The sequence below is a fragment of the Filicampus tigris genome, chromosome 19, assembly GCF_054856515.1.
Source record: "Filicampus tigris isolate MCC_2025a chromosome 19, RoL_Ftig_1.0, whole genome shotgun sequence".
In the NCBI taxonomy this organism is placed as follows: Eukaryota; Metazoa; Chordata; class Actinopteri; order Syngnathiformes; family Syngnathidae; genus Filicampus; species Filicampus tigris.
In genome coordinates, this window is record NC_141235.1 from 3217920 (window position 1) to 3245847 (window position 27928).

Below are 27928 nucleotides of genomic sequence, written 5' to 3' on the forward strand. Positions count from 1 at the left end.
TTTGTTTCTGGGGCTGACTTTATTTTGCCATTTCTTTTCATTTAGTTTTGAGCTCCAGTTTCACTTGATATACATACTGTTAACTACCTTGTTAAGGAAACATTTTGAAGATTTACTCATGACTGTTTCATGATTTCCCCACTAGATTGCCTTTTCCCAACACAACAGCATCATGGACCTTGTGCAGTTCTTTGTGACCTTTTTCAGGTGAGTCTTATTTTACTCTGATTTGCGTTTGATCGTCTCAGTGTTTATCTGCCAAGAAGCCATGCGCATCTTTATTTGCTTTATTAATCTCATTGATTTTGCTTCAGGCTGTTTGACAGTCAACTGAACGCACCTCACGGACGTCATGTCTCACCCAGCAGTAAATTTCAACAAATGGACAGTAATCATTTCATTAAGTCTTTATTGCTGTAAAGCAGTCATAAATCAGGACTCATTTGTCGCCGACTTTGTCCAATGAAGTGAAATGAAAAACACATTTTCCAGGACTATATTAAAGCTTAAAAAATATTCCTGTGTGACCTGATAGCCACTGACCTGAGCCAGTGTCTTGTTTCGGTCTTAGTTGCTCATTTCATTGGCCGACGGACTCGCATGTTATGTGTGTAGCTGTCAGGGTTGCAAATGGAAGGCCGCCATTGCCCGAGGCACCTGCCCATCACTGCCTCGTGCACAAAAACCATCCTGCTGCTAAACTGTTGCCGCCCGCATCCGTCAGCTCAAATTGCAGCTGAATTCGGTGATTCTTGCAAAGAAAACTTGCAGAAGGGCCAAGATTTATTGAATCCAATATGGCAATTTACATGATTAAAACATGCACTTGAGTTGAGTTGCAATTAGTAGCAAAGACCATTGTTGGAATGGATGAACAATGGACACACAATACTCTTTACTCTGAATGGTCACAGTCTGATGTCTACATAGCTCGGACATCCTGATCAATTCGATTGATTTTTGAACATTTTAAGAATATCTGCCAAATCGTACCCTGCATCACAAAACAAATCCTCGTTTGTCGGATAATATTCAAGAAAGGTTTTTCTTTTAGAAAATATCCATATGAATAGTAATAGTTACTAATCAATTAATAGATGAATTCTTTGGATTTCCTTGGAATTGCTGGTCGGGAAATCGTGTTTTAACGCGATCGCGGCACAATTGAATGCGTTGCACACTTGTAACCACAAGTTGGATAATCAACCAGTTTTGGTATGGCTCTTGATGCGCTTCGTTGAACCTGTGTGGGAATTTCAGAGGGAAACCTAATCAGGCTGATGTCAACAACATCAAATCGCCCCGCAGGGTTTCCCGCCTCGCTGCTACGACACACAATGCAAGGGAACGACCACTGTTGACTCCTTTTGCTCACTTGTTTCAAATATTGTTTACACCTTTTCACAACAAGCCCCCTAGACTCCCACTGATGTGTTTCCCATTTAGGACATTTCATACCGCTGTGCTGAGAATCCATTTGATTCCCCCCCCCCCCCCGCGCACTGGCAATCGCAATACTTTCCGTCTATCTAACACTAATCAAGCAAATCAGTTTTAATACCGGTGTAGAAAATTGAGAAACTTATTGGCACATGGGCGTCAATTTGTTAGCAGTGTTTGAGGTACACCAACCGAATAATTTTTGCATTTTTGCCAATAAATGTCTGTTTGTTCTCTATCTCGCCACATTTGAATATTATAGCCGCTTATCTTCAAAGTGGCGCAAAGGCAATGGCGGTACCTTTTTTTAAAAATTTTATTAAGAGAACGTTCCCACGCTGTGAGGTGTGATCGCACGCCGTTTGATGTTTCCCGTTGCTTACAGCGGATTTCACCTTTTCTCTTTGCCGCTGTTGCTTCTCGTCCTTGCCAGTGCGATCACGTTTCACACAGCCGCCAACGCCGCCGTCTCCGGCTCTCACGGCTACGCCCACCTCGGCCGTATATCTAACCGATATAGCCCGCTCAGGTTTGAATATCAAACAAATGCTCTTGGGTTCATCAGGTCCGAGCTGGTAATGTGTCCCCGCTGAAAGGAGATTACTGCTGCTGGCCCCTGAAGACGAGGGCTTGTTGCTCGAATTACAGGATGTAGTTCACATGGCGGCGTGATTATCTTTGTCCCCGCACATCAGGAACAGGCTCATGTTCCCTTCTAACTTGGAAATGAATGTGGACACATGATGTAGAAACTCACCAATTATCCTCTTACCGTCCTATTTTTATGAACGTCGTAGGCAGAGAGTGGAACATCTTGAGATGAACCCAATCCACGCTGATTCCGCAATTGTGCTATAAGCATAATGTTGGAAGAAAAGCATTTCGAGAACACTGCTGATAGAATAAGTGGCATTTTTTTATCATGATGTCTTGTATTTTATGCAATTTTAACTAATAAGAAAGACCATTTTCTTGGGTTACAGATTTACTTGTTCATTATTCTTTCCCCATTCTTATCCTTGCCTGCCGTTAATGTCTCCTTTTAGTTGTTTTCTCTCGCTTCTCCTGGTGGCAGCGGTGGTGTGGAAGATCAAGCAGACTTGCTGGGCATCACGGCGGCGAGAAGTAAGTGTCCTCTAATCCAAATTCAATGATTACAAAAGACTCTAATCGATTAGAAATACAACGTTTTGGTCTTGACCTGTTCTGTTGAACAACGATAGTTGGCCGTGTTTGTTTCGACTGACATTGATAATCAGAAACTGGGTTTTGTATCCGCCTGCCACTAGTTGATATACGAATATAAACAAGTATAATTGCCATCCTGACTGAGAGTCATGCCAGTCTAATGAATTAAAGTCAGTAAAATAATTAATGCGTGCAGATGGTCTGCCTTCATTAAAATGCTGCTCACTTAATTTTTTTCTGGACCTCTGTTGGTGTTTGTTTTATCAAGCTTATCACTGCCCTTCAGCTCCCACTTCAAAATAAACATAGAGATGAATCAAAACTTTATATATATATATATATATATATATATATATATATATAAAATCAAGTTCAGGTGTTAATATGTAAACCTATGTGTCCGTGGCGAGATTTCTTGAGACAAACATAGAAGTGGTACCTAGCATAGATGCTACGGTTTCATTTGTATAATTTGCACTGAGGTCGTGTGATCATTGTTGGATCACGAGCAGGGATAAAGGTAAGAAGAGACAACAGATGTAAATGCCACGCCGCAGGACGTAGACGCTGACCTCGTTGACGCCACCAGCGCGGTAGGAGGGAGGCGCTGACATTTCACATCACGGGACGGCAGCATACGTTCAAAGATGTTTTACACAACATGTTTGCACTTTCCACTGTAGCGATTCAGCGGTCGCCTTGTCCGTTCCAGTGTCTAACTCAGGGCCGGGCAGATGTTGGGGCTCTGCCTGCTTTATATGTGTTTTTTTTGTTTTTTTTTTTGTTTGTTTTTTTTTTTTTTCCAAAACGGACCGACGGGCTAGGCTATTCAAAGAAAAATGGCTAACAGGCATCCTAGTTTTTTCCATTTTTAAAAATGTTTAGGGTACACGTTAATGACAACTCTGGGCGCTACGCTGCTAGCACGTGATATGCTATGCTAATGCTATCCAAAAGATTTATTTGGAGGTCAATTGTATGAAGAGCCCGTCTTCTCTGCATGAATGTCTTTTGCAAGTGTGCAGGTCGAAAATCAAAAGTGCAGGCGCAAGTACGGGCGAGTATCAATTATGTAAATTCTTACTTTTAATGCACTTAGTCTTAATTAGGCTTGCTTGATGGGATAATGAGCTTTTATACTTACGCTGATGCGACTTTTTGACCACGTTATTCCCCACTTACAGTCAACACGGCTCCCTCGAAGAGCTCAATCAACACTTGATGCATTGTCTTAATCAAATTATCCTTCTCTTGGAAATGGTTTAACAGAAGAAACATTGCTAATTCCTCAACTTAGAAAATCACTTTAGTAATTTCCTCTAAAGTCACTCCAGAAGGATTTCACCTTTAGGTTCTTACCTCAACGCAAAGCAGGAAATAATGGGAATTCTCAAGATACTTCCAGCCCGAGTCTGTGTCGGTCTTATCGCTATGGAACGCGGTGACATTTTATCCGAATTATCACCTCAGTTCTTTATAAGAATTTTTTTTTTTTAAAAAAAGGATGTCAGTGTGAAGAATTTTGCGTCGAGTTAGCCAATTTGAGCCCAAATGGATGTATTCCGGCATTGTGTTTAGGGCAGTGCCTGTGGGAGTGCACCGTGACGCAGGAAAAAGCACAAAGTGACCTGCTAAGGTACCGAAAAGGCTCAGAGGCGGGATGACACTTTTTATAGCGCCCCATGAAAGGAGGGAAAGGCTGTATTCGCCAGACAGATAATTCATGCGCTCACTTGCCAAATGAATCAAGTCGCATATTAATGCGGTGCGTGCGCATGCTTATCGCGGCGGTGAAAGGCTCCAGCTTGTGTTCTTGACAAAATCACTTGTTAATTGGTTTTTACGGACTTCACTCTGGCCTTTTGTCGTTCACTTAAGTTATTCATTTATGGAATCTTTTCGGTTATTGTGATGATTGTATTCCCAGCGCATTTTTACGGCGTTGCCGGACACGAGCGCTGGCTGACTTTGCTTTCCCTCTCGGGCGCTTTGTCGCTTTAAATTAACCCTGCGACGTGATAAATAACATTGCGGCTATCTGACATTTAGGATGGATGTTGTTGGATTTGAAGCTTTGGTGTTGGAAATTACAACAACAGGAAAAAAAAAAACACTCTCACAATACCCCTGCAGGCGCCGACATCTTGCTTTATCTCTCTGAGAAGGGCAAATTTCCTCATTGTTGACCTTCGGCTGAGCCCGGCAGCTTATATTTATAGATGTGATGTCGCTATAAGATGTTTAATAGCGGAGAAGTGCAACAATGCGGTGGCTTCAAGTTTTAACGCACAAGAGCACCGGTGAGTAAAATCAATCTCAATTTCATGTGGCAGATGTCCTTGTTTCACCTGTGACCCCATTTTCGTAGCTTTTTGATAAACTCTTAACATAGATGGGTCTCTCGATGCTAATCCCAAAATATTTTTGAGTTGTCTGATGGATAAACTAAAGCATTTTGGCTGCTGTGAAATGTATAATTAAAAACAGTGCGTGATATCCTGCACAAAAGTAGACATGAAAGCCAAAATTACAGCAATTTAGTTTTTTCGTATACTCCCACCAAGCCTTAGGTGGTGTTTTTTAAACGACATATTTATTGAGCTCAAGGTACAGCTGGTTATCATGACTTAATTGTCACAACAGATTTATTCGTCCACAAACCGCACGTGCAAAAATTTGGACAAATAGTGGCAGGAGGGAAATTATAATTAAAATTGTGTTTTTTCATCTTGTGTACTACTGAGCAAGTTGGTTATGTTGCAATATATTTATTGAGCTCAAGGAATAGCTGGTTATCACAACTAATTGTCACGGCAGGCTCATTTGGTCCTCAACGCCGCAAACTTAAGCGCATCACAAATCCAATAATCAATCACCGTTGTACTTGCAGCTAATACGGTGGCCTGTTTTGCTATTGATCGACCAGAGCGTTGTGGACAAAAAGTGCGGCTCTAGTTGTTTTCCAGTATTGAGTGGTGATGGGGAAAAGAAGAGCTATTTTCACGCAACAGATTTGTGCGTGAATATAACTACTTTCATTCATTTGCTTCAGAATTGATGCCAAATTTTGCGTGTGTCACAAGTGGGTCACAGAAACAACCTCCAGGATTTGACAGCATGGATTGAGTTTGTGTTTCCCCATCGATATCTGCTATTGATTTTTAGCTTCATGGCCCGAGGGTTGAGAATGTTGCAACGGCCCCACTTCCTCATTTTGTACTTCTCTTGTATCCCACTGGGATACATTGAATTTTAATTTCGGCTGCTCTATTTGAACCATTTTGTACAGTCCCATTATGCAAAGATAATTAAAAAATGTTTTATTTTCCGCTTTGGTCAAAAGGCTAATAAAACAACAGGAGCAACCACTACTATTTTGTAAACACACCCTGAAGAACAGGCTGAAACTACATTTTATTAATTATGTATTCTTTTAACATTTAAAGTAAATTATATTTGTTAATTTAGACACAAAAAATCCAAGGGTGACCCAAAAAAAAACGGGCACCAAAAGATTTGGATTTGGAAATTTAGAAATTTGAAATGGATTTCTGAAGAAAAAAAGGCCAATGAGTACAATATTTTAATGTGGTGTTGGTATACATTGTTTTGCTGTTCTTAATTTGCGCTTTTTCTCCCCCCAGCAACTGATGAGGGAGCGTCAACAAATGGCCAGTCGTCCTTTTGCGTCTGCTGCCGTCATGCTGGACGCTAGGGGAGGAGAACAAACAGAGATGCTACAACCCCTGGCTGACGTAAGTCTGGCTCTTCAATACGTGACGTTGCTCTAAATTGCTTAGTTTTGCCTGGCTAGGTAAGTGAGATGATCTCATGGTTTGCTACTCTCAAAAGCTCATGTCTTCATACAATTATAGCCCATGCTCCCTTCTTACGTCCGACCCACAGAGCATTTAGATTATCAAGATTCCTGTAATTGCATTAATTGCTTTGGATTATTTAATTAATCAAATCCCTATTTTCTTTTTTAACAAGTGCTTAATTTAGTTATGGATTTTTAAAATATATTTGACCACCTAATGGAGTTGATTATTAAATAAATATATAATATAAATTAATTGTAAAAAAATAAAACTTTGATTTTGTTTTGTCTTTTCTACAATTGACCTGACCCATCGGCCCATTTTAAAAATTCAATGTGGTCCTTGAGCGCAAACGTTTGCCCTTCCCTGCTTTATATGAATTGTCCTCTGCAATCACTGCTACCAGTTAAATCTTTTTTTTTTTAACAGGGAAAGGATGTCATAATGCCCATTTTTAAAATGCAATTAAAAAGCATCAGTACTTTCAGGAGAGAATCGTTTGACAGGGTTATAGTGGTGTTTTTTGGGGGGTAAATTTAAAGTCTGGGGGGAAAAAAAAAAACATGTGACCTTTCTTCCAATAATTTAAGTATATCACATACACAATAGAAAACAGAAAGAAATATTGAGGGAAGAACAGCGGCGGTCTCAATGTCACTGGGGATAAAAGCGTAGCTGGAAGCAATAAAAGAGAGCTACATGCTCAAATTGACATCGGAGGAGCAACAGTGTTTCCTCAGCCAAGGCCGCCTCTGTGTCACCTGCCGCCGAGAGAAATAAAATCACTGTGGCAACCAGCAAGGAGGCACTACATTAGCCATTAGTGTATTGCTGAGCGCTGCTCGCCGCCCATTACGGCGTCGTGAAGGGCAGCCTAAGAACAGGAGAGGAGAACAACAATGCCTCTTGGCTCTCTGAGTGCAATTCATTTGCTGCGCTCGGAATACACCCCCCCCAACACCCCAAAAACCGAACTGGCTATTTCTGAGTGTAAAATTAATTATAGCCAAATTAGTTCCATGAGTTTGTGTCCGTCCCATTTCGGACGTCTGGCAAAGCTGTTTGTTTGTCAGAGCGCATTAAGGAAAAATGTTTGCGCCCACTGGAGACAATTGCGGTAAACACTGTCCCAAGCTGTTGTGGAAATGATAACCGCAGGAAAAAAGAAATCCTGCGTCCTCTGTTGACCCTCACAAGATGCAGCGTGAACCAATAAACGGCTGGCTGTCTTTCACTTAGATGTCCGGGCGTCGTTTTAAGGACGTTGCCAACCCATTTGAGAACAAACATGTTAGAAACATCAACGCTTCTGTTTCTTGAGCTTCATAATTATACGGCATAAAACAAAATCACACAGTATATAGGCTAAACCACAAACTCTTGCCTCTAATATTGCCTGCAGACAAACCCATTTTCACAATATCTATAAAGATTTTTTTTTTCTATGGTTGGTGCAAGTTTGGTACAAGGAAAGACAAAACCTCCGAAAATCTGACATTTGATTTAGCTGCACGCTCCAGACACACGGATCTGCACACGAGTTGACACATTTAATACAGCGGCTTGTTGATGAAGTGCCGCCCCCATGAATGAAAATACAATACTTTTCATGATCTTATGGCCCCACTGCGCGCCAAGCGATTGAACACCACACGTGTACTGATGTGCTTCAATGGAAAAAAAATGTGTCCCCCTCAGGTTTTGAGGCTCCACTTGTCATTTTTGTTGGACCACAAAAACATAGCATGATTGTCAAAGAAGAAACTAATTGCCACAAGGAGAGGAAACGGGCAAGGCTAAAGAAGAGGCCGTTGACTGACAGAGTTGCCAAGGCGACAGCAGGGGTGGCGTTCTCCTTCAAGTCAATTGTAGCACGTGAATACGTTTACGCAAAAACGACCACGTTACGTGTACATCAGCTCATTTGAAACGCTGCTGAGTCAAGTGAAACGGACGACTCAATTATTTTATGGAATTGTTTGGCAGGAGCTGAACGTGAACTGTATCAACATAAAGCTCCTTTTTTTTCCCCCATAAGCCTAATTGCTCAGCATCTGGCGTCACTTAACTGTTAGAAATACTCGTTGATGTCAAAGAGGACACTGACAACACGTTTCACCGACCGCCAGTTTGTGCCGCCAGCTTGTTGCCACACTGAGTACAATTGAGGGCTTTTCATTCACTAAACCAATCATGCTAGGTCGAGCCTTGGTTTGGTTCCCCTAACATCAACAAAATATGTCCCGTTAACATCAAATGTTTGTTTCTTCAAAGTTAACAACCGGTCCAAGAAAAGGGAAACAAGCGACATTTCCACGCTTTACAATCCATGCCAATGTTTTGACTTTTGTTTGGAAGAGCAGTAATGACGTCCCACCCAGTCATCCATGTAAGCAACGTAATGCGGTGGATTCTGATTTATCGTTAGATTAGCACGAGACAATTTAGGCCCCGTTTTCTTTTTGCAGGAATGTAGCTACTCATTAGCGGGGATCACCTGAGTGCCCGTGAAGCCGACTGACAACCTGATTGCCCTTGGATTCCAGTGCAAGACGGAGCACGTTGACCCCCCCCAAACCTCCCCCCCACCCCCGTCACCATTGCGCCCGAGCAGATGCACGCTAATGTTTGCCTCTCGTCACATGACCTAATTGGCTTGCGTGAATTGCACATCAATATTCATATTCCGTGACGGAAACATATTGTCTATCTCGCATACACGGTTGAATTTAATTTGAGTCCCCTTGTGTTTACATCCATTTTGAGTTATTCATCACGGTATTTATGAATATTGTTCATAACAAGGGTGTGGAGCCATTTTTCTATCAGGGCCATTTCAGTCCTCCAAGGGCCAGACAAACTTTATGGGAAAAATATGATGCAATTAAAGCAGCACGATGGACGAGGAGTAGCTGACGCCATGTTATACAAGAGAGCATAATTTAGCGTGAATAATACATGTTTTGCATTTTTAAAATACAAATCCAGGGAGAGTTATGTACAAGGGTTCAGCAAAAAAAACAACAACATTTTTCACATTGTATGGAGGTTTACCAGTACTTAGTGGGTTTAAAAAAAAAAAAAAAAAGAAAAAAAAAGGTTTCCTTACATTCCAACGCATTTAATGTAATGTTTGCTTTATAATTCCTTATTACCTAACCTCATTGATCTTCTTGGCACAGAGCTGAGGATGAAAACTAAGTATATGATCTGCGCTCGTGTCCTACAGTTATAATAGTCCGAATCATCGTGGATCAGTTAGCCGCATTAACCCGCTAGCATTGGCAACAGCTGTTTGTGGCACGTATTATGCGCACATAAGGGATTAACTATTTGCACATTGTAGAGTCAGATAACATTATAACGATTGATTCTCCTCGCTAAGTAATGTGGGGAAATGTGGAATTTGTTCAATTATGTCACCTTTCCATGTGTGTTATTAAATGTAATTACTTTTCACGGTAAATCAGCATTTCTTGAAAATCCACACCTCCCCTCTAGTCCTTGTGGTCGCATCTGGGATGATGCTGTCAAACTATTTTAATGCCGTAAATATACAGTATTTAAGTACTACATTTAAGTAATAAGTATAGTATTTACAGTATAAAATATATATATGTATATATTATTATTTTTTTTTGATAGTTGGGGGAATTTGTGAACATTGAATGGATAAAACAGTAAGTTGACGGTTAAACTAAATTGGTTGAATCACAAAGCAAAGCAGAAAGCAAAAACATTAAGTACTCAAATTAAAAGTCTCCTTCAGTATACCCAAATGAATAAATCTACTCGATAAACAGAAACTAATCAGTGCCTCAGCACACATTCCTGTTTTCGGACACTCTGAGCTCTCTGTCATCACAATTTGGAGGCTGGCAGACACAAAGAAGTCAATTGTGGTCAGACGTGTTATTACTCCCCAATTTCTCCCAAACACGCCGCCAAAACCCCTTGACGTTCATTGTAAGGATGACATGTTTTTCACGCTTGAGACACGAGCACTTTGGTGGCTCTCAAAGTCTTAAGTGTTGGTTTTCTCAACAGACCGACTGTCAGGCCGGGGGACACGCAAGTGTTATCGCCGTCTTCGTCGTCGTCGTCGTCGTTGTTGTTGTGTGACCAATTAAAGTGTTTGTCCTGGGAGGCGGGCGACTCATCTCCGCCGCGATAGATTTGACTGTCTGCTGGTCCGTATGGTTCATTCGGCAGTCGCCGCACACGTAAATTAGCCTCTGAAAACTTGATTGCGAAACCAGAACTACTAATGTTGTTACGGTGTAAAAACAAATATTCAGTTCACGTTTGGGTGCGATCAACTTTTTTTTTTTTTTTATCGGTGAATAGATAAAAAATTCCATATATCGACCAGTGAATCTTAGTTATGTATTTTATTTCTGATTTGGAAAGATTTATGACCCCAGAAGTGGGGAATATGTTGTAGATTGAACTAATGTGAAGCCACAGTACGGACAAAGTAAGTAATGTAAATGTACATTTACACCAATTGATCCTTTTAAGAGAATATTTCCCCTTGATGTTTAGTGTCCTCACGCTAGCAAGAAACAAATTCGCCTTTCTGCGCTTGATTTGTTTTTCGTTGACCTCCTCCACAGGGTGCGCCAAAACCCGTTGCCATGGAGCCATGTTCTGGAGGCAAAGCTGCGGTGTTGACTGTCCTCATGCGGCTGCCGTCGGGACCCACCAACTTACCTCCGCCCGGCCAGTCGGGTAACAAATATTTTCTTTGAATTTCATATGAATTGGACAAGTTTATTCCGTCCTTTATTTCGCCCATCGTCCTTTTGTCCCCCCAACGACAGGCCTGATCGTCGCCAGCGCACTGATCGACGTTTCCCAGCAGAAACCATCAGATTTCAAGGAGAAATCGCAGTTGTTAAAGAACCGAAAGGCCCTGGCGCCAACACACCAGGGCACCTGCGTCTGAGCGCCATCTTTTGCGCTCTCGCTGCCCCGAACTGCCTCGGCCTCCCGGCGGACGACGTTCCCTTGCCGAGAGACGTCGACACGGAGGAGAGCCTGTTTGGCTGTGACAGTATAATTCCAGGGGATAGAAATGAAGAACCCCGAGCGCAACTGTTCTTGACTTTTTCCTGCGACGAAGGAACTTGAGAACCCGCAGGACCGAAAAGCTGGAAACGGAGGATTTTTGTTTAAAGCTTCACTCGTTTGTGTTTAGAAGCCTCCATGTTCCTTTTGCTCGGCATGAGTAAAATAAAAAAAAAAAAGCAAAAAAAAAAAGCTAATCGCTATGCAGTTCATTTGAAGCTAAAGCTGGCCGACGCCTGTTACATGCTGCCTGATTATTATTCCTTAATTTGTTTTTGTATTTTTTATTTTCATTTTTTTTTGCACGGCCACAAGTGTTTCACGGTGCTCCAAGCTCCACCGGTTTGCTGCCTGAAGGAAATCTGCGCACTACAATCGCACCCGATGTCTCGTTTAGCATTTATTGTACTCAGAAAACTGGAAAATCTTGCCTCAACGTTCTGTTTGGTTGCTTTTGCGTCTCTTTTGGGACACGGGGCGACGTAATACACTTGAAGCAAGGACATTCTGCTTTTGTTTTCTATGACTTTATCCCACTGTTACCTTTTGTATTGCCGGACGAGAGCGGAGGGCCGAATTTTCAAAGCTGTACAGTGTTTGCTTTTGAACAAACGTGAGTCTTTTGTCACTCTCCTCTCTTGATATTTCCTGTCGTTTGTCCGCTTTCTAAGACAGATTTGGGCCAGATATTTTCATTTATCCCTTATTATATTTACGACACAATTGTGAAGAAGAGCATTTCTGTCGATGTTTTGATATTTAACACGATTCCTGTGTAATAGCACATTTAAATGACTTTTGATAGTAGGTTGTTTTTTAAAATGCTGTTTGTTGGTTTTTTAAACCCCCTCGGGCATTGTTGTCGCAGAAATGGTCATTATGTTGCATCTCTTAAAAGCGGAGTACGTAAGCTTACGTTCCTTATTGTGTGTGTGTTTGTACAGTGTCATTACACAGGAATCAGGGTCTCGCTGGAAACAAAAAGGAAAGAACAAAAGAGCAGGAGATGAGAGAGACTGCCTGTCAGTAGTCATCAATGTATTTTAAGGATGAACGACATGATGGAATATTAAAAGAAAAGAAAAATGCCAAGGTTTTTTTTTTTTTTCCTTTGCTTGCTTATGTCGCGGAATGCATGTTTCGTTCCCCCGCTTTTTCCTTTTCCTTTTTTTTTTTAATAAGAAAGAACGCTGTCCACTTAAAAGCATAAGTAGGTAAAGATGTCAACATTCTGGGGCGTGGAATTTCCATGTTTCCCTAAATAAAAGATGTATATTGATTTATGAATGATATGTAATACACGAATGATTTTGTTGCATGTTCCTTGTAACCTGTGTTCACCTAAAGTTTTTTTCTTTTTTTTTTAGTATTGTCTTTGCAAGATCTTTCTTGATTTTGGAGTGTTTATCCAGGTTCCTCCTTCCTTGGCCCGCCACTCTCCAAAAGTGAGTAAGTTGCCTTTGTGTAATCCCACTAAACGTAGTAAGAGTCGCGACCGCCTTGGTGGAGGTAACAAAGGCTGCCGTTTAAATCAATGTGAATTACTGTCGACATGAAGGTCGACCTATCGCTTCTCCTTATTCATGTGCTGTGTCTTTTTAAAATGTTCTGACCAAACGCAGGCGCTGCTCGGAAGGAAGCAATGAAGGGCAAGTAATCTCCTTTGAACTCCTAAATAGTCAGAAACGAGATGTGAAAGAAACATGTCACTCTTTGTTGTAATGTGCAACCACATTCTTGCCTGACCCTAGAGAGAGTTTACATCGACGATAAATTATAGCAAGTTCGCACTTGAACTGGAGGCCACTTTAATCTGTCTGAAAAAGTGTTTATACTATATATAAATAAGTGTTTGCAGCATTTCTTCTGGAGGATACTAGTCGATTTGAGGATAAAGGTAGACTAGTTAGATAACTGTCGGTTAGTGGGTAGACGGATAGTTAAATGCATTGATACTAGTGGATTGATACTGTAGAATTATGCGAGTAGACTGGTACTGAAAGAAAGATTGATACTGGTAGATAGATACTGGTCGACTAGATGCATTGATACAGTGGATCGATAGAGAAATACCAGTAGACTGTTAGATTAATACCGGTAGGCTGACAGAGCTGGGCATTCCGCCTATGACGGATGCCCGTTTTGCAGCCAATAGACGGGAAACTTAACAAAATTAGTCGGAAGCCAATTTCAATTTCATCGTCTGATTTTAAAAAAAAAAAAAAAAAAAAAAAAAGACCTCGTGTCCTTCATTTGTTAAATGAAGGGGTGCCGCCTGCCTGACTGTGCCAGAAAATGACATCATCAGCCAATTTTGCAGGAGGTATCACCACTTGCAACAGAGCCTTGAGGGGCTAAAAGTAGAAATGTGGTGAGTCACTCCTGATGAGAGAGGAGCTTCAATCTTTCAATTTGACTCATAGAAATCCCATCATGGGACAAGCCAAGCAAACTATTGGACTTCCTCTTAGCCGAGCCACGCTTTGTCATTTAATGGATTCACTCAGGTGTTGGCGACACTGCAATTCAAACTGTCACTAAGGTGACTCCAGCTTGTATTTCTGCTGTATTGGGCTTTACATACAACAGTTATGAGCCAAAGAAATGACTTGACAAAGGCTGTACATTCATCATTGAGGCGTCTATCCTCACAGTACTCTCGTGTACAGTGTACCAAGCCAAGTTGATCCATACTTATCTCCCACAAGTTGGACGTTCCTTTGACATAATGAAATGTACTTTCATTTTTTTTTTTGTTTTGAAGTCTGACCTCTAAAAGCTTGCGCAAATACCGATTTTACCATGTAGGGGAATTTATTGCAATGACCTTTCACAAAGAAATCAAATCTGTCGCTGAACCTAACCCTTACTTCATAAATATTGCTAAATAGATTACTATGACATATCGGATTCAGAATCTGTGCACAAAATTAATCTAGATTTCGTAGTCGTAAAAAAAAAAAATGTTGACCAGTGTTATTAATCGACAAATGTAAGCACTGTGCTGTTAAAACTGGACTATTTATATACTTCTTGTGGCATGTATTTAAAAAAAAAAAAAAAAAAAAAATCATGACTTATGAGGGACAACAAAGAGGAGGAAAAGAACACTCCCATCATGCTGTGCTGCAATACTTTCTCATTTCTGCGGCAGAAATTTATCATAGTTGACACTCCCAAAACGTACACTCACTGTCTGACAACCCTAAAAAGAAAAGAAAAAAAAAAAAAGACAACTTTAATGTGACAGTTTGTGTTGGAACGTTTTCCATATCATAATTCCATCTACACTGTTTTCGGGGTTTTTGCCTCTGTCTCTGGCATTGTGGCAGCCGCCCTCAGGCTTCCATCCGCGCCATGATTGGCATCTGCTGCTTATCGCCCACTTTTTGCGTGTGCTGCAAACGATCCATTTTGTATCCGGAGGTGTCACACTGTTGTCCTCCATCTCACTCGTCGTTTGTTTTGCGCCTATTTTCTGGGACACGGCAGAGACGACTGTTGAAAATATTTAGATGAATTTAGTTTTGAAAAAAAAAACACACAAAAATTGTAGTGTTGGACCAAATGTCTGCCTTGCTCAAATGCCATTTTTGGGGTCATTTATTTCCAGTTACTTGATTATTGATAGTTATTGAGTTACAAACTCGGAATGTGGCTGTGTTCAATCACATTAAAATCTGCCAAATAGTTGAGCTGTTCTAGTAGGCTTTTCCTGACATTGTTTTGCTTTCCACAGGAAGCTTAGGAAATGTGTGCTAATACTGACCACTATTTTGAACTGTTCGTAATTCCCTTCACCTTGACTTACGGCCCTAGGTCAAGCTGAAGACTGTTTTTGCTAAATGTCGATGTAAATGCTGAGGCACATGAAGGCAGGAGATTGTTGTCACATGTTCTAAACAGCCAGCACTTGACAGAAGTTCCTGCAACTCTATGAAGAAGGGTGCGTGGACTTTTTATATCCATTGTACATGCTCACAGTCTTTATCACAACTTTGTTGATGTACTTTGTTTGTTTGGAATGACTTCTTCCCCAAAAGTTTTGACAGGCAGGCGTTTAGCTCTAGGAAGAGTCCTGCTGCTTCAGAAGGAAAGCAATCCAAAGAAAGTTCAAGCCGCTCTATTAAAGGTCATAGTCTTCTTCTTACCTACTTATTTGAGGGGTTTATAAAGTTTTATACATTTTTTTTTATGTAGACTGAAGTCGCGGCTGATTTATCACTTATCTGTGCTCCTGAATGCCACTGAAGAGATCCAAATGTGTGATTGCACACTCAAAAGGCAGGTATGCGCATCATTTAAAAAAAATTTAAAAAAATCAAGTGCTCGAGTGCTACTCCAGAGAAGAGTTGTGATGGTCAAAGTTTCAGTAATTAGACGGCACCCGTGCGTAGCAGCTAACGCCGAACCACTTGCCTCTCTGGTAATGGAAGCGTAAAACGTGGGTGGGTAGCAATAATATTTATGAATTTAACAAGTATATTGCAAGGTTTTCTGAAATATGTGTGGATTTGTATGTATGTATGCCATGCCCTTTTCATACAAGCATGCTTGGGCAATGTGCTTAAAATATATAATACGAAAAGCACACACACGCACGCGGGTCTCATCTAAAGGTATCCCTCCACAGTGGCCATCTTGTCACCATGCCTGACACGTAGAGGACATTTTGTGTCTTTTTGGAGCTGCTGGCACGTCTAATAAATCTTATGTGCTCTCTCCTGGTCCAGTAGTCCATCACTGTGTTAAAACAGGTGGGCCATATTCCCGACCAGACATCTCCCCCACCCCACCCCACCTTCCCAAATCCTCCTCCTTCCTGTCTCTACAGTCTGTCCTCTATTCAGGCTGGCGTCCTTGTCCGCCTGCGTCGCTCTGATGTGATGTGACTGACAATAGTGGAAAGTCACTGAACGGCTGGGAAAAGCCAGGATTAAGTAATAAGGGTTGCATATGTCGATTGAAAATGACTTCGCAGTGCCAATGGGCTCAAGTAACGACCGTCACAGCTCACCTGTTTTCAGTTTGGTCATGTGACGTTCGCAAGCTGAGCCTTATAGGTACTGCTATGGCATCTTAAGGCGACAGCAAGTGGCGGTACAAGACAAAATGGCTGCCCACTGAGATGGCTAAAAATGAGTGTATTTTGCCACTTAAACTAAACAAGCCGTCTTTAGTCTTGTGGGGCTGCATAGAATACATTATAAAGAAAAAGGTTGACTTAACTTCCCCTTTAAGTTGCAGTTGTTGGAAAGCTTATAATTACTGTAAGGTCGATGCTAATGTCCAATCGCACATCTACGGTGTTTCACATTACATGCTAGCTAGAAGTTATTAACTGTTAACTAAATTCAATTAAGCTGAGCTCAACTGAATGAACAATTATTTAAGCATTTTACTTTGTTTGCTGCCAGGCTGGTTTTGCAACCTGCCTGGATCAATAAAGGTTTGGAAAAAAAAAAAAGTTGTCACACACTCTAGATGAAATACATGGTTTTTGGTTAACTTTTTTGTTTCACGCGCCACTTTTAGAGTAAACCTCAATTGGGAGTAACAAACAGCTCGAAATCCAACCTCGGTCGCTCTCATATGTGGTCCTAAATCGGATACAATTTTTTGCAATGCGATGGCGTTCTGAACGGCCAGGGCGCATGTATCCGACATTGACGTCATCCGGAGCCCAAAATGCGCTCCTTGCTCTCCTCCACGGAAAGTGCTGAAAGCAGGGGATCGAATCTGCAAAGTGTTTTTTATGAGGAACAGTATTGACTATATTTTACTTTAGTTTAATCCCACTTGAAACATGAAACATAAAGTGGACATTTATGATGATAGTACTAATTCAGCCACGGTTTGGTCCAGATCGATTCATTCTTTACACACGGTTATGACGTGACGTCATCGTTAGTGATCCCTCAATGAAATGAGATAGAAAAGCCTCGCCTCATAATTTTCCCCCAAATACTCTTATTTATTTCTACCTCCTAGCGAATCGCTTCACCGTAGAAATTCCCCGACACCGGACCACATTGACTTCCGTAAACATAACGTCATGAGTGACGTCGCCTCTTCTGCGCATGCGGGTCACTTTGGCGACGCATGTGTTTATACAGCAGACAAGACCGAGGTCGTATTCATAATGTAATATGAACGCTTAAACAAAAAAAAACTTGAATTGAGCACTAAGACCTGCGGTATGAACGTAGCATTAGCAAGACTTTCTACAAGGCTTTTGGGCATGTCCGTTCTTAAGCCACGCCTCCTGGCCCCGTCCTCTACACACAGATTGGTCCGCTTGTTTTCTAGTTTCCAATCAAGAACAGGTGCGTGTGCACCTGATTACTCTTGGTTGATCCGTTCATTCAAGATGGCTTTGACTTCACGAAGGAAGGACCTTATTCCGTCTTTTATTTGACTTGAAATGGAACCATAACATTTGCTGTAAGTCATTTTTCATTTTGGAACCATAACATTTGCTGTAAGTCATTTTTCATTTTGTTTTCAACTTGATTTACTAGGTTTTTGTAGGCTGACGTACAAAACATAAATGCCAAGTACTGAAGTGTAATCAAATCAGCCCTCTGATTATTACAGACATAAGCACTAAAAGGTCAACACATTTGCAAAAACATAATTTTTTTATTGACTCTTGACACACTTATTACTTGGAGTCTGGGTTTTACATTGAAGTGATTTTCAGACATTTTTATTCATTACAGGAATGTTTTTCCTACCCTTAAAATAATTATTGTGATGTTTAATTACTGTTGAATGAAATCTTTGTTTATTAGTGTGGTTGTTCATGACAGGCAGTCTTTTTTTTTTAAGTTTGATATAATACTGGCTCCTTTGAATTGCTATAATTTATTAAATTAGTTATAATAAAACAAAACGAGTCTTCATACTTTTCATGTTACAAAACAGTTCTGGTCAATTTCCATAAATAACACATTTCAGTGCATTGAGGAGGCCTGGCCATAAAATGTTTTTGTCAAGGTGATGCCTTATTTTCTTTAAAAACACATCACATGATGTTCTAGATTTAATTCCAACAGTGCACATTCGTTTCGCGAAACCCGCTCACTCCAAATGTTTGATAATGTTGTTGTGTAAAACCACCAATGTTATCCACATGGAGGTAACAGACAACGTTAACACTGTTTCCCTTTGAAACTTGCTAACCACATGACCCTGAAAGAAATAATCATCTTTTTTGAATGCATGATTGCTCCCTCTGAAGAAGCTTGAATCGTCATCGCAGACAATGTTCCGTGTTTTGATATTTACAAAATATTCTTTTTCAACCCACAAACAGTTTTGACGACAAAGCTGACCTAATACAGTACCGCATATCTGACACATTTGCGGCCCTCTGGTCTTTTTTTTTTTTTTCGTTGGGCGGGTGGGGGAGGGACACCCTCGCTGGACAGAAATACTCAACTTGTCGTTTTGTTGAGCGATTGTAGTTTCAATTGACGGGACAAACCACAGCACACCTATGCAGAGATTTTGAAAGAGATCCACACTTCGTCACACTGGGTGCTCGTTAAAGGTCCAAAACGAGTCCTCCCTAAAAGTCTGTGAATATCCCTTGTGTTCGCACTTTTTTTGTTGTTGTTTTTGTTCTAATCCTTGTACGAGGTACAGGAAGGTCCTTGATCAACTCTGGTCCTTGATCCTTCAGGTTCTACAAGAGCGGGACTCCTCCGAGTTGGAATGTTGTCGCCGGCGTGAAAGCGAAGGCCAGAGCAAGGAGCAGACTCCACTCACGTAGGCGGGCGAGTTCGGCTGGTGAGCTTCTTGCGATGGCGTTTGAGTCGCCCGTCTGAGGGGGGAAACAGTCAGAGGTGGCAAAAGTAGTTTACACTGTCTACTTTTACACAATAGGCTACCAGTTTTGAGTACTGCAAATAGGTGACACAAGGGTTGTCATGGCAACTACAAACATTCATTGTCCTTATTACTACTTGTCAGTGTACTAATGTGAGTGTTGCTTTAAATGTCCAAAATGTAAGATGTTCTTACCGCACACAGTGTAGAATCCTCTGTGCGATTGGACACCAGTTTTTGGGCCTGGAAGCAGATTTTTAAAAATGTTTTATCCCATTTGGAATGAAAACATTAAGGCTGCAAAATGGAGTTGGTGCGGGGCTAAGGTAGAGATAATTAGTTGGGTCCGAACACGTAATTGATTGATCCTTATCTGGAAACTACAATGAGGCATTGGCAAACCCTCCACAAGGAGAATCCTAAAGAATGATGAATCGCTGTCCTGGTGGTCCTTTTAGCTGCCATCAATCACATCACTGCTATTAAAATCCAAGTTGATAGATTGTGTCACTTAAAATCGAAGATATCTTATTTTGAAAAAATATATATATATTGCTATGGGGTAGTGCAGAAATCAATAGACTCAACTGCTAAATCATATTTACACAGCGGCGAGTGGTGCATCAGGCCAGTTGAAAAAAAAAAAAAAAAAAAATACAATTGAAGTACTTCAATTCATTCAAGTCGGTTTTGTTCTATGCCAGTTATTGAGGGTTCTTGATCCGACAAAGTCAAAATAAAAATGGGAAGATTGAAGAAGCAAAATGGGAAAAAGACAAATTTAAAAGGTTTCAGTCTATGGGAGACCCGTCCTTATAAATCGTGTTCTTGCTTCGACAAAGACCACTTGAGAGCAGTGGGGTGTGTGAATCGGGGCCAAATGCTACATCGTCCTCTAAAATACACATTGAGCGCAGCCTTACAATGACAATGTGTTCCCACACACACTCTCGCTCCTAAACGGGGTCTCAGACACCCCTGAGGGCCAGTCCCGCCGTTGCCGCGGCAACCAATTAGCTTTGACATGACAGCTTTGGAAAGTGCGACGTCTCATCTTCGTGCCCAGGAGGCGGGATTGTGAGCGCCGTGACATAAAACCACCGCTGCCGCATCACAGTGGCACAACTTTTGGGTTCGAACCAACTGAGCTCTTGTAAGTCGGTCAGTCCCAACCGCTGCACTGCGAGAAACTATCCGGTTTCACCCGATTTGTTCATCTATTTATGCTAGCGACATACCGTGACAGGCAGAACAATTGAATTGTTCCACTAGATGGCAGAAGATCCAAATCAACCTGATTTTGTGAATGTCGAAATTCTACCTGTAAGGTCCCGCAAATGTGAAACGACGGGTCGCCGTCCAGGTCCAGTTTGCTCAGGCGGGTGAGCGCGTCGGCCGCTTCGCCGCTTCTGTCTTTGCCGCGGCGAGTGGCGCTGGGTGACGCCACCGTGGGCTCGATGGGGGGCTGAGGCTGCCAAACGCCCACGTCGGTGCCGTTGCCGAATGCCTGGATGGCGTTCCCTGCGGGAACATATCAGGTATAGCGTCTTATAAAGATTGTTGGGGGCTTGATTTCCTTTGTTGGCAATTTGTTCACTCTAAAAAACACTTGGGTTAAAAATAACACAAATTTGGGTCAAAAATGGACCAATCCACAAATTGGGTCAATTTGACCCACCTTGTTTTGTACAAAACTACTAATTAGGGAAATTTGGGTCAAATTGTCGGTCCTTTTTTTTTTTTTTTTTTTTTTTTTTTTAAAACCGAAAATTGTGTTATTATTTTCAACCCAGCTGTTTTTAGAGTGTCGCGTTTGCACTTACGTAGGCATCGGTTGTTGGCGAAGAACTCCAAAAACTTCTCGCACTCAGGCTTGTTGTTCCCGCTGCTGCTGCAGTCGCACCACGGCGACAGGCTGATGCCCAGGGACCGCTCGTAGTTGGGCGTGATTACCGTACCTGAGAAATGATATTTTCATACAAAGTTCTAAACGCGGTCGCATAAACCGCCGGTGATGCCGCCATTTATTTCCGATTCATAAAACGTCATGATGCTCTGTTGAGTTTATTAGCCCCCCCCCAAAAATGGTTCATCTCGGGCGTCCTCGTTATTTTTCCTCATAAATAACATTAATCCATCAATTTGTTCGGTAAACCGTCCCCTTCGCTCGTCTTATCTGAGCGAAACACATTTGAGATTACAAGGCAACACCTTGCAGGGAGGCACTTGAACACACAAGATTCTGCTCCGGATGTCGCATGAGTGCAAGTTTGATGCATTTTTTTTTTTTTTTTTTTTAAGTCCAGTGGCAAGGTTTAGGGGGGTTTATGAAAGCGAGAACGGCGCTCACCAATGAGGCCGGAGTAGGCGAGCAGACAGTCGGCGTAGTTCTCCCGAAGACAGCCCGATATGGAGTGAGCTTCTGGCTGACAGCTGCTAATGAAATCTGCCAGTCGAGACCTGGAAACGAGCACAAGAAGCACCGCGAATGGCGGAACGAGATGCCACATTTTTAGTCCTGACATATCGGAGGGAAATGAACATTTTTTCGGGGGGGGGGTGGATGTTTGTGGTCCAGTCAGTTAGCCTTGGTGTTCACGGCAAAATATGGCCCGCTTCCATTTCAAATTCTCGGAACTGTCTCAAAAGTTTTTTTTTTCCTGTCAACTTTATTTGTTATTTTTGGAGTAGCGTAACGTGACAATGCTGATTAGCATGTTGACACTAAGCACGTTATAGTAATCCAACCAATAATTTAAAATAAGAAAATAAAACTGCTGTTGTTAAAATGATATCAAACATTTAGAAGGATAAACGAGTGGACTTCCTGTCTGGAAGTTGCTCGTCAAAGTCCCTGTTTTTTTTTTTTTTTCTTTTTTTGCTAAATACAATTACACAAATCGATCCCGAATGAAACCTTGAAAAATGTTTCATGTCGGATTGTGTGGCCTTGGCAGTACTCGAACAAGACAACGGTTGAGTTTTTCTATCGTGCCCAACTGCAGTGCGTCACAAAGCACTTAAGAACGACATGCAGCCTGGCCGGCACAATTTGCCGACGCTTCCAACAATTCCAAGCGGCTGACGTGTCTTTCTTTTGACACCCGGTGTCAATTCCGTCACACATCTAATTTGGAGTGCTTGCTTTCAAAGTTCTGAGCGGAGACCTTCTCTATTCACAAAACAAGAAGAAACGATAGGGATGGCGCAAACACGTTGGCCCGTACGTCGGCCGGAACCAACCTAGCAATTTTCTTCCCATTAACATGAAAAATGTTCTGTTTTCGCCTTTACAACTGTGCCTATCGCCTCTTAAAATAGACAATGCGAATTACCACAATCGCTTTCTCAACGTAATGACTGCCTGTTGGCAACGGGCGTCACTAAAGTGCTGGCGGGGAGGGGGGGAACCCACCTGCAGATGTAGTTGGTCTTGCAGGCGTTCTGCAGAGACAAACAGTTGGCTTTGTCCTTGTCCTCGTACGAGCACGCCGGCACGATGGTCTGGCGGCGGCGTTCGGCGCACGCCTTCTGGTCGCCCGCCGGACACGAGCAGAAAAGCATGCCGTAGCTGTATTTGGTCGGCACCTGGGTTGGGAAACACGTGGAACAAACAATTCAGAGATTTGTTTCCAAACGGCTCCCTGTAATGCACTTTGGCATGATCCGGCCTTTAGAGTGCCTCGTAGTTGCCGCATGAAAATGACTTGGTGGAATATATTCCCGTCGCAAAGATGCTGGACAAAACACCATCCAATTTTGCAGGTTGAAGTATTTGATTGACAGTTGAGTGGGGCGTGGCTTTCAGTGGCCACGCCCACAGAGGGGAGAACCGCTTGATTTTTCACGATTTTGAAGCCTCTTTTTTGGCAAATTGCGAAATCCTTCAAATCTTACAGGTAAAATGACTTATGGCATGTACGATGTCACTTTTGTGTATTTTTTTGGGGGGGGAGCGACGCAATGGCTGCGCGGCCGCCTTACCTTGTCGAAGAAGTGCCGCAGGGCCTTGTGACATTTGCGCTTGTTGCACACCTCGGAGGCCGACACCCTGCCGGTGCACGGGTTGATATAGGCCGAGCGGTACTTCTTGCACGTGTCGTTCAGGTTGCACGCCTTGGCCGCGTTCAGACAGTTGTTCTCCTTGCTGGACGCCGGCTCGGCTGACAAACAGGCGATTGAATAGTTTACCTCAATTCCATGGTACATATAGAAACATTGTTTGTGTGTGTGTGCGCATGTTGCCAAGGGCTCAGATTGTGTGTGGGCGCGCGCGCACGTGTGTGTGTGTGTGTGTGTGTGTGACTAAGACATTGAAGCTGGAGGTCACAGTGACTCTTCATATAAAGCAAACCGCCCTCAGCCGGAGAAAACCTTTCCCATTTTCTGCTCTTAATAAGTCCACCGGGAGGTCATATTGTCTCCTTCATGACTAATTCCATTTGACCATCTTTTGTAAATGCAATTCAAATGCATCATAAACTTCAATCCCAAGTAATCAATTATTTCATCGGTGTCACTGCCAGTGATTTCTGTAAGAGTTTGACAATATAAATTGTTTGATTCTCATGCCTAGAATTTCATTTGTCACGAAAAGGCTCAACACAAATCTCACGTTTCTGCCCTTGAGCGAGCCCACCATTGCTGGAATCTTACCTTTGACCCCGACAAAGCTTCTTGTGGAAAACAAATAGCGCTACCTCCCTCGGGTGGTACTCTCACTCACACATGGCGTGCCAAATCAACACCCGAAACGTCTCCTTATTTTGGTTGCCTACATGACAGATGTCAAAATCATCGAAATGATCCATCTTGTTGACTTGGGCATCAGTGAAGCACTCACGATTTAAAGGCGGCCATACTTAGCATTGGCTAATTAAAGGCATACAGTCGTTTGGCTAGTGCTCATCAATAGCTATACGTTAGGGAAATCATTTGCATACAGATGACATGTCGTTTTGTGTACGTGCCACGATTGGTGTGTGTGGTGTGCGGCCATCTTGGTGGGGTCATGCTGAGCTTTCTCAATAACATTTTGAAGTGACACAATGTACAATGTCAGGACATTGACACAAGGTTAGTCACCATGTGAAACGGTGTGTGTTTGTGCGCGCGGATTGTGTGTGTGTGTGTGTGTGTGTGTGTGTGTGTTGCTCCCTGACGTATTTTGTGAGTCGTGATGCAATAATATACCACTTTGACACATGACTCAGTCAATGTGTCCCCGACTGCAACATGCTCCATTTTGGTTCAAGTTCGCATCGCCAGGGCGTCTTAACAACTACGGTGACGTGAGTAACGTTAATTGTCTACGTTTCGCGTTCAAATTTATGTTCCGACATGCGTTGCTTAAAGGAGCTGTGTCACCGATGCTATTCGTTAGCCGGTCTATATTGTTTTGCATTGTTTATTAGCATTAAGCTAAATGGAAGTGAGGGTTAACCAGGGCTCAGTGATAAAGATGGCGTCTTTTGTACAGTATAGCGGAAAGGCAATTAATTGTTCTGACTGTCGTCATTGATAATATTATTTGTCGTCAATAATTCATCCTTTTCATTATAATTTACTCGAACCTGTTACCAAATGCAGCACGAACATCCAAGCTGCTCAGGGATGCTCAGGCACGTGTCACTTGGTCTTATCTCAACTGCATCCAGCACACCATGTTGCACTCCACCAAAAAAAAAAAAAAAAAGTGACCCGTTTTTCTCCTTTTGTGTTAAAACAGTCCTTGTTTTGATTCATGGTGAGCCTTATTCCTTATCTGCGAACCTCCCAACCATTTGTTTCCAATTCCATTTATTTTCCCGCGGTCCCATTCCACCGATTGCGGCGCGTGAAGAAAAACGGCAAATACCCTAAAAAGAAAAAAAAAAGAGCAATCGTTCTGGAAACCACAACTCACATTTAAATGTTACATTGCACAATCCTTACCATGCTTTGTGTGACAAACCAGAGCAGCAATCAGTCTGATTGCAGGCTCAAATTTACTTAGGAGGGATTCATTCATAGGAAAGTATGTAATAAAGCATTTTGCCACAGAAATATATCTATATTTTTTGAGCTCTTTATGTATATACACTCAACAGCTTTTCAGTAGGGTTGCAGTCTGGGGACTTCTTCAATAAAAATGGAATCTATTTGAAGGCGTTTAACCAGGGCTGCCAATAATAATTATGAAGGACACTGTAGATGGATGCATATGTGTTTGTTTCTTTGTGTGTCGATTGGTTGATTGACAGCCTGTGCGGCCCACGCCCTCCAAACAAACGCGCACTCTAATGCTGCGGACAGATGGTTAATAGGTCTTTTTGTTTGTGTGCTTTCGTTGTCGCTCAACATGCTTAGCAAATATAAAAATCAATTAAATATGAAACCATACGGTCTTACCTGCAATGATGGGAGCCAAGCGAAAGATATCCGAAAGGCGGCTGTTGACTGGCTCGTATGGAGAATATTCCAGTAAATCATTACCTGTGAGGAACGTGATGGCATATCATTACATCATGTACAAAAGCACAGAACCACATGCTCAAATATGAATATACTGTATATTCTTCCCCAGGCTTATGGTGGCTGTATGGTTTTCTGGATTCCTTCCTCGTAATTGTTAAAACATGTTTGATCAGATACATAGTGTCAACAGAAGTAATTATGCTCTAAAGTTACTGTTACTCAGCTTTTGAGCCACCTAGAGGAAGAGGAAAAAAAAAAGTGAGCTCCATGACTCAGTGGGAAGGACATCAAGTTAAATGCCCTGACCATTGATAGAAGTTATGGTAATATTTCCCCCGCCTTAATAGTGTGCATATTAATGGCCTATCACTTGTTCTAGCTTAGTTTGTTCTTGACCAGTTCAGTTAGCATACAAGCTAACATAGCTAGTATGTAGTATGTACTGACACCAAATCTATATGCATGTGTCGATGTGCGTACGAGGTATATAACGAAACAGTTTGTATTTGATTTTGAAAGATAAGCTACGAGAGCATCAACCGAATCGTCCCATTTAAAAATGCTCATCTTTTGTTATACCTTTGAAGGAAATACCACATTTACAGTAGACCGACACGTCAATTCGTGCGTGTAAAATGACAAACTCGATGAATCATACCATCTCGAACTGAACTGTACCGTTATCAAATTGTAATCCCACTAAATCGAACAGAATTTAACCATTGCATTTGCTTGAGTCGATTCGCAACCTGTATCGAGATATGTATGACCTTTTTATTGTATATTTTTGTCTGTTTCATTTTTGGGGGGGGAGGGTGAGATTTTTCTCATGGAAAATGTAACTTGGCTCAAAGTTTAGGGAAACACAACCATACTTTGTGCACATGCACGCACGCACGCCTCTGTTTGTTCGTGCGTGTTATTCTTGTTGCGCATACACAGTCGGTGGCAGGCGCATATAGGGTCCGTACCCTGTAAACTCTGATAAATGCTCCAAAAGATGCGCAGGCAGTTCTTCTCCTTCTTCATGCCCCTCCTGCACCTGCATCGGTTGAGCGCGTTCTGCTTCATGGCCTCCATGGCGCTGCGGCACTCGCCCTGCGCCTCCGGAGCCGTCACGGCCGCGCCGTGCACCGCGCTCACGCCGCTCTGCCTGCCCGCCACGCACTGCCTCATCGTGCGGTACTTGGTGCTGCATGTGGCCTCCTTCAGGCACTGCTCGCTGGCCTTGACGCAGTCCAAGCGCGCGGAGCCTCCTCTGGGCTCGCCTGCGACCACCTTCAAGGTGCACACCAAGTCTAGGGAGTTGCGGGAAGAATCTCACTCACTATTACGCGCACTTAGAGAGGGGGGGAAAAAAGAGCTCATCTCGATACTTTCGACACTAGAATGCACAAAAAACGACTTACCGGGAAATGACAAGAGGATGGCAAAAGTTGTTAAAATCATCGTGGGTTGTTGTTGTTGTTTTGTTTTTTCAAAGCGGTGCTCCAGCGGTTAGACACAAGTCGTCATCATGCGTGCGCATCCTGATGGCTCACCAGCCGCGCAAAAGCATCCGTTGCACGCCTTTTGGACTACGCCGAATCATCCACCGCGTCACCTCGTAGCCCGAGGTCCACACCGCGGCGTCTACCAACGCCGTCTAAGTATTAGAAAATGACGGTTGTTCTTAAAACGATTGTTTTGCGAAGCTAGTTCCGCTCCCTCTGGCGCGCAAAGTTTAAAAATCCATCATTGCTCTTCTCCGCTGGTCCAAGCAAGTTTAAATCCCCAAAAGAGATAAAAACACCATCATAATAGCGTAAATCCCGTTTGCTTGAGGAGGTGAGAAGAGCGCGTCCGGACTCTGGTGGCTGAAAAAGACCAAGTGGGTTCTTTAGGGATGAGGTGAGGGAGGCGAGGGGCGTGACGTTCCACGCTCGCCCACCATCATCATCAAGTTCATTAAGTGCACCCTCCCTGCGCACTAAATGGGTCACCTACTTTGCGGACACTATATTAGGTACACGTGCACAATGCACTTGAAATTCAAAAAGTTAAATGTCTCCTATGCTTAAATTTGGAAGCCTAGTAAATTGGAGTAATTCTAAGTCATAAATGCTCTTGCTGTCATCGTT

The 27928-nt window shown here is 42.4% G+C and overlaps 2 protein-coding genes and 1 long non-coding RNA gene across 6 annotated transcripts in view; 2 read left to right on the top strand and 1 right to left on the bottom strand.

Moving 5' to 3' along the window:
- The window catches only part of atrnl1b (attractin-like 1b), a 68375-nt gene extending 55566 nt beyond the window's left edge, over positions 1 to 12809 (top strand). For all 3 annotated transcript variants that reach the window (XM_086017211.1, XM_086017209.1, XM_086017208.1), the window contains 5 exons: positions 146 to 207; positions 2487 to 2565; positions 6273 to 6383; positions 11066 to 11180; positions 11273 to 12809. In XM_086017211.1, the coding sequence (XP_085873337.1) occupies positions 146 to 207; positions 2487 to 2565; positions 6273 to 6383; positions 11066 to 11180; positions 11273 to 11397 (492 nt within the window). In that variant the 3' untranslated portion in view covers positions 11398 to 12809. The remainder of the gene's footprint in view (positions 1 to 145; positions 208 to 2486; positions 2566 to 6272; positions 6384 to 11065; positions 11181 to 11272) is intronic.
- Positions 12810 to 17844: 5035 nt separating this feature from the next.
- Positions 17845 to 27928, top strand: part of LOC147128904 (uncharacterized) — a 53300-nt gene continuing 43216 nt past the window's right edge. For both annotated transcript variants that reach the window (XR_015082603.1, XR_015082602.1), the window contains exons 1-2: positions 17845 to 17963; positions 19207 to 19313. This is a non-coding gene — a long non-coding RNA (uncharacterized LOC147128904). The remainder of the gene's footprint in view (positions 17964 to 19206; positions 19314 to 27928) is intronic.
- gfra1b (gdnf family receptor alpha 1b) lies at positions 18142 to 27715 on the bottom strand. The gene is made up of 10 exons (XM_086016910.1): positions 27218 to 27715; positions 26780 to 27106; positions 25743 to 25826; positions 23337 to 23515; positions 22768 to 22940; positions 21703 to 21812; positions 21176 to 21310; positions 20674 to 20873; positions 19548 to 19595; positions 18142 to 19347 (listed from the first exon to the last, which is right to left on the bottom strand). Exons 1-10 carry the CDS (start codon positions 27255 to 27257, stop codon positions 19210 to 19212), a joined length of 1434 nt encoding a protein of 477 aa, XP_085873036.1. The 5' UTR covers positions 27258 to 27715; the 3' UTR covers positions 18142 to 19209.